Here is a 7,378-nt window from a genome sequence, read left to right as displayed (position 1 = left end):
GTTAGCTGGATGCCGTATAAATGGTAATACCACTATGTCAATGTGTTTCTGCTTGTGCTAGGAGCAAATTTTGAAGAAAATATCGCCCTCAGTCCACTATCACACACAACATTTAGACAAAAAATATGTTCCTCACAAACATTTGTCGTCTGCTGCAAAGCAGGATTATGGGTAATAAATATGGTGGCGGGAAAAGGCCGTAGTGCCGTAGCCATAGGTTGCAGCAACAAAGTGGCGTTTTTGATGATTGATCACACTGAGAGTCCAGTTGCAAAAGAGATTCTAATAATTTTTCGTGTAAATAATTGTGTTTAGCAGGAAGCGAATTGTCTTATAGAGCAGAGAGCAACCATGCAGTGTGATTCTCCCACGACGCCCTCAGACTGTGTCAATAAGAGACGGAGAGTTTTTGACGTCGCCATCTTCTAATGCATGGTAATCAAAGCTTTTCAGACAGTGTAGTCTGTCAGGTTTGCATTGCTGGCGTTATAACTGACGTTGCGTCTAGCACATATCTCTAAATACACCGTTATTAAAAATGGCGAGTTTATATCACTCCGCGATGTGAACCAACGTTACTGTAATTTAAGAAAAACTATATGGATACTGCAATTCTCTCATCCTTGTCTTTTATGTTTTTGATAATCCGATAGCAAATTTTACAGCACCAATTTCAAAATAATTTGTTACAAAACATGCAGAACAAGTAAGCAGAAGATCTCGCGCTCCATTACCGGTAAACGCAGGTTCCACATACGCAGTTCCGTCAGCTAAAACTATGGGAATTTTTTTTAAAATCCTTTTCATCAAGAGTTATGACCCCCCGATTGAAAAATACACATGGATGAATTAATCAGAGGCAACAACTAAAAATACACGATGGCCTGTCCACTCAGTTTTCACAGCTAAACCCATGAGAACATTTTAATCTGTTTAACGTCAGTTACTCCGTGGTTGCATCACCCTTTGGTAACTCAGAGATGACACGTCGCAGAGAAAAATTTGAATATGGCGTGCTTGCATGGCTATCTGTGATTGGACATTACGCCCACATTTTCACGGTCACCCCATGTAAGCTCCGATCTGATTGGCCGTATGGAGAGGAAGGAAATTTGCGTAATTGCATACTTTTGTCTTGCAAAGCTCCGCCGCAGCTTCGTTTTCTCATTCCAAGCTGTTGTTTTACTTCAGCCACGTCAGAGTTTTCTTCGACAGTCTTCACCGAGAGATCTTCAGATTCTTCGCCCGGCCGAAAAACCAAGTAAGTTTCCAACTTCTGCTCCTCTTTGTAGCTTAATGTCGCTGGGGATTGCCTTTACTTTACAGGGAAGTTTCCTCTAGCATAGCTTTGGAAATGTATGGGACAGGGTGTTTTTCTTTATGTAGGACAGGCGTTTGTGTACCTTTGTGCTGTTTATGGTCACATCTTAATTCTGATATCAAAGTACCCGTCTAGGCATTTTGCTTTGAATATCGACGTCGGCGAGGGCTAGAAACAGGTAGCACGATGGGGTAAAGAAATTGTACGGTTACAGATTAGTGGCAGTGTAGCTTGTCTCGTTACCTCCGTGAAGTAGGTGTTGTTTCCAGTGGCATGTTTGTGTGTGAACAAGTTGTTACGATATCTGGTAGGTGGTTAGTTGTTTCTACCTGTTTCTTTTTCATATGTGGCATCCTGTAGCGCAATCGGTAGGGTGTTTCACGCACAACCGAGAGGTCCCGGTTTTAAAACCACCGATAGGCCCCGATGTTGTGCCCTTGGAAAAGGCACTTTTCACGACTTTCTTCACTCCACTCAGCTTGGTGTAAATGAGTACCTAGTTTCGGTTAGGGACGTCTCTCGGGTAGGACGTTAAATAAGGGTCCCGTGTTTGAGGAGAGCCACACCTCGAGCATGTCAAAGAACCCACCGCACTGATCGAAAAAAAGAAGGGGTCTTCCCCGGTGTGAGTAGTTCAAAACCTACAGTCCTTTGGTCGCACATGGGGTAATTGTCGTATTGAGGTCACCTGCGCACCGAATGGTAGTCGCTACAGACCCTTGTGATTCAGCCCCGCCAATTGAGCGCTCCTAGAAATTCAGCCCCTGGCTGCGAAGAGAGTGGAGTCGGCCTACCCAACAATAAAAGTAATATGTCATAAATTTTATTTGCATGTGTGTATTACAAGAGATGGTAATCACATGTGTTTTTCAATTATCCAAATACAAATGTGAAACGGATTTTTTAAAGCTCGGCACAAAATAATTCGTTGATGTCTAGCCTCCGTCGCAGGCGTCCTGTAAGGCAATTTTCAACTTTTGGGGATCAGGTTCTTTGGTTGGGGGGGCCGTATCTGATTTGGGGCCGTATCTGCTTGGGGCCCCGAATGTGCCTGGGGGACTGTAACCACCATTGATGTTATGCTATGCGACACAGGGTGAATGTTGACTCTCTTTTCCAGACGGAGAGAAGCATGAATCCTACATCGCTCTGTTTCTGGTTAGTAGCCTCCCTGGTGATCATGTCCGCCCAAGCCGCTCCTACAGGTCAGCAAGTTATATTTTACTCTGCAGTAGTTTTAAGATAGAATTATAATTCAGTCGGACATTAGATCTGCTGTTTTAATGATAGTGGTTTACACTAAAGTTTATTCTTACTTTGAATGTGATTTTGTGCCTATTTATTGTATATAGTGTTAATTTAATGTGCACTTTACAGTGTACATGTTGTGAATTTTACGGTGTCTACTTAACTGCACATAGTGTGTATAAGCCTTCACTGCTGTCTAATTTGGCTATGTGTGTATGTAGTAGCTGAGGTTGTTATCTAACACTGCTGGTATTTTTTCTGCAGCATAATCTTGTTGTTTTTGTTTTTTACCTACCATCATTGCTGTTTTTCTCGCTATGTTAGCTGACATTGTTGTTCTTGTGTGTATCCTTACCTACCAGTGTTGTTTTCCTAACCTACTCATTTTTATTTTGCATCCGTTACCTCACATCATTGTTTCAATGTTACCAAACCTTGTTCTTTCTGTCTATTTTGTTTGTCATTTTTGTCTATGCCTACAAGTAACATGACATTTTCCCTGTAACATAGGCGGTGGGGACAACAGGTTCTACAGCGAGACCGGCGCCGGCAAGCACGTTCCTCGCGCCGTCTTCCTGGATCTGGAGCCTACCGTCATCGATGAGGTCCGTACCGGTACATACCGCCAGCTGTTCCACCCTGAGCAGCTCATCACTGGTAAGGAGGACGCCGCCAACAACTACGCCCGCGGCCACTACACCATCGGCAAGGAGATCGTCGACTTGGTCCTGGACCGCATCCGTAAGCTGGCTGACCAGGACACCGGTCTGCAGGGCTTCCTCGCCTTCAACGCCGTCGGCGGAGGCACCGGATCTGGCTTGGGCTCTCTTCTGCTGGAACGGCTTTCTGTGGACTACGGCAAGAAGTCCAAGTCGGGGTTTTCCATCTACCCATCCCCTCAAGTGTCCACCCATGTACGCAATATGGTTCCGCTTTTCACATCAGAATCCATCCTGAGCACCCTAAAGTACACCGACGCCATCATCGTGTTCGACAACGAAGGTGTCTACGACATCTGCCGCAGTAACCTAGACGTCAAGCGCCCGACGTACACCAACCTCAACCGTGTCGTGCCCAAGGTCGTCTCCTGTATCGCCGATTTCCTCAGCATCGACCGCAAAATAAACGTTGACCTCACCAAGTTCCAGACCAACCGGGTGCCCTTCCTACAGCGCCTTGACGTTGTGCCCGAGGACGCCTACGCCGCCATCGGTGAGATCCAGACCCGTATCGACCATAAGTTCGACCTGATGTACGCCAAGCGCGCATTCGTCCACTGGTGAGATCAACTTTCGTATCATCTGTTTTGTCTGATGCATCATCATTTTTGGCTTCATAAAAAATGCAGATATAGTTTGTGATGTGTCTGTGTGTATGGCTGTCTGTGTGTGTGTGTGTGTGTGTGTTTCTGCGTGTGTTCGTGTTTCTACATACTGTAGTCAGCATAACTCAAGAAACCCTTGATGGATTACGATGGTATTTCGTCGGGTGTTGATTTCAAGGTCGATTTTGGATCCCCTGCTATGTGACCTTGGTACTGCAACAGAACTTCCATTTTTGTATCGTTTGACCTGGACGTGCTATGGTCTTGATTTTTGTAGCTTGTGATGTAATCAAGAAGTGGTGTAGGTCTTGGCCCCCTAGCAGCTTATTCGTAATGTATAATTGGTTCATATAATCACCAAATCAACAGAACTTTTTCTGTTGTTGAAATTTTTGTTAACGCAGTACTATGTCATAGTAATGTCTTATGGACTGACTGACTATATAATCACCGAATATACCACCGAGAGTAGCGTAGGTTTTGCAGCCTTTATTTCATACTTATTAGGAGGTCGTAATAATTACGCTACGTTCGGTGGTGTATTCGTTGATCACAGGGACCGAGTAGGTATTATGTTACCATATACACCTTGTGTGGGAACATTAACGCTTTGATGAATCACAGAGGCAATAGATTGGAATTCTGATGTATATATGTGTAATGTGTTGCTAACTGCTTTTTGTGTAACCGTTATGTACTCCCTCTCAATATTAGTTCTTCATACTAGCTAATGGCAGCAGGGGGAGGGGGGTAGCCCTGGCTGTATGTACTTACATGCCAGCCAAATCAAAATAAAGAAAAGAATGCAGAGTCACTGACAAAAGACAGCAGATGCTGTCTGAAACGTCTGTTTCAAAATTTTATCCAGTTGCTTGAGTAACAATTTTTGGCGTATCTTACTACCTGGATGTCTAACCTTCATCAACAACAAAAAAAAAATAGTCCCAGCGACAAATATGTAGAGGACTTTGTTGTTTTTGTGTCTTTGTTTTTAAAAGGTCTAACCATTCGGTGTGTTTTCAGGTACGTTGGTGAGGGGATGGAAGAGGGAGAGTTCTCCGAGGCCCGTGAAAATCGGATCGAGACCGCAGAAGGGGAGGGAGAGGAAGAGGCGATGGAGTAGTTGACTCCCAACCCGACGCAACAATTCGCCATAAACAAACAACAGTGAAACTTAAGCTGCAAAGCGTCACTTTGCTAGAAAAATGACACGACCCGAGATACATGTATGGATAGTAATGTCAACAACTGGCAAGTGATTGTAATGTGCTTATAGTTTTCTGACTGTGCGTTTGGATTATGCTGCTGAAATAAAATGTGCAAAGTACACACTGAATGATTGTTGTGTTTGCATTTTGTTTATTTTTATTACACTAGAATGTACTTTTTCTGTGAAATGTAAATTATTTCTCCCGAGAATAATCGTATGGCACGGGAAAACATAAAAGCAATTCAAGTAGCTGAAAAGGTAACAAAATTAACATATTTGAGGATTCTCTTACTCTCTGTACAAGGAAAAATATATACAAATATAGAAAGAAAGAAATATATAGATAGATAGATAGATATATAATAGATACCATTTAGATAGATATATAATAGATACCATTTAGATAGATAGATAGATAGATATAAGATAGATATATAGATAGAAAGTTCTGACCATTACACACATAAATCTATAAAACAATATCCCAACTATAACCATATAAAGCCTGAACAATGAAATGCAGTAGAATAAAATTTCACGCACGCACACACACACACACACACACACACACTCACAAACATACAAAGACACAGAGACAGACACACACAGAGACAGGCACACACACACACACACACGGAGACAGACAGACACACACACACACAGAAAACACACACACACACAGACACACAAAGACACAGGCACACACAGACACGGGGCACACACAGACAGACAAACACACACATACATTCATACACAAACAGAGACACACAGACACACAAACAGACACAAAGACACAGGCACACACAGACACGGGACACACACAGACAGACAGACACAAACATACATACATACAGACACACACACACACAAACAGACACAAAGACACAGGCACACACAGACACGGGACAACCACAGACAGACACACACACACACACACACATACATACATACACACAGTTGGTCCCGAATGGGGGCTTGGGTTCGAGTCCCACTTTTAACATTTATTCGGTTATTGCACATGTAGCTATTTTCTGTGTCTGTAAAACCGGTATAACCCTCTGCGTGCGGCACCAATTTTATCTATGATTTTGACCCGTCAAAACCGGTCTTTCAATCCTGCAAATATCTTGTTACACCATTCAAACACACTGTAAAAGCACACAATTGTATTGTATTGTATTGGTTTATTGCACAAGCATATGGCAGCCTAAACGGCTGAATTGCACGCTCATTTACATGATATTACTGCAACATTTAAAACAATTAACTGTGAACATTAAAGCACTAACATTACTCTATAGTACGCAACAAATTTAAAATCACTCTAGGCGTAGTTTTGCTTACTACGAAGGTATGATAATTAGGAAAACGTATCATATAGGATAAAAAGTGCTCGCAACAAGTGCCCAGTCAGTTCACAACAAGGTAAGTCTCAATATATATATATACGGTAACAATCCGCGAAATCCATAAAAAGTTCTGTTACAACTCTGGTTTAAAATGAGGTGCTAGATATTCGATGCGTGGTCTACAAGGAGTCATTACTGTAGTACAGTCTTAGGGCTCGCGGTATGAAGGACATTGAATGTCTTTTGCTTCTGCTGAGCGTTGATTGGTGGCGTCTTCCCCTGCGGAGGTTGTAGTGGTTGTCTGAGGGGGTAGTCATGAATGCCCAGAGAGGTGAAGTGCTGTCCCGCAGGATGTTTTCAAGTGTTCTCCGGGTACAAAAAAAGAACAAGAACAAAAAAAAAAAAAATCGGCCCTGAAACAATACCCCCGTTTTTACGGTGGTAATGAGGTCCAAGTATTGGTTAGAAGTGGTTCAAAACTCAGCTTTCTCTTCCACCATGGTAAGATGTAACCTTGCATTGCCCCTACAGCATATCGGCTATGGCTTAAGTGTCCTAACGCTATACATTACATGAGAATGGACAATCTTTGTCGCGCACCTAGATGCCTTTGTGTACTAAACTATCTAAATAATATCATCCCTGAGTAGCTTCTTAATGAATATAATTCTGCAGATCAAAAAATAAATTCAATGTCATCTGCTCTTTTGAAATATGAAGTTTTCTGGAAAGGATAATGAGTCAAAATGTAATGTTCGGTACCAAGAAAATAAATTTTGTGTTTGAAAAGTATCTAATAATAAGGGCAAATATGTTTGTGTGTGAGTAACGTTCAGTACCAAGTATAGATCACTTGTTAATGTAAGGACGACCGGACTATTTGAATAACATCAGTAAAATAAAATAAAATAAAATAAAATAAAATA

At 42.2% G+C, this 7,378-nt stretch overlaps 1 protein-coding gene across 1 annotated transcript; it reads left to right on the top strand.

Moving 5' to 3' along the window:
- The first annotated feature begins 1,160 nt into the window (after positions 1–1,160).
- LOC136436991 (tubulin alpha chain-like) lies at positions 1,161–5,229 on the top strand. The gene is made up of 4 exons (XM_066431411.1): positions 1,161–1,261; positions 2,442–2,526; positions 3,080–3,848; positions 4,917–5,229. The coding sequence occupies exons 2-4, from the start codon at positions 2,454–2,456 to the stop codon at positions 5,014–5,016; spliced, it is 942 nt and encodes a 313-aa protein (XP_066287508.1). The 5' UTR covers positions 1,161–1,261; positions 2,442–2,453; the 3' UTR covers positions 5,017–5,229.
- The last annotated feature ends 2,149 nt before the right edge of the window (positions 5,230–7,378 follow it).

This window comes from Branchiostoma lanceolatum, chromosome 6, assembly GCF_035083965.1.
Source record: "Branchiostoma lanceolatum isolate klBraLanc5 chromosome 6, klBraLanc5.hap2, whole genome shotgun sequence".
Taxonomy (NCBI): domain Eukaryota; kingdom Metazoa; phylum Chordata; class Leptocardii; order Amphioxiformes; family Branchiostomatidae; genus Branchiostoma; species Branchiostoma lanceolatum.
This window is presented reverse-complemented; position numbering and strand designations above follow the sequence as displayed.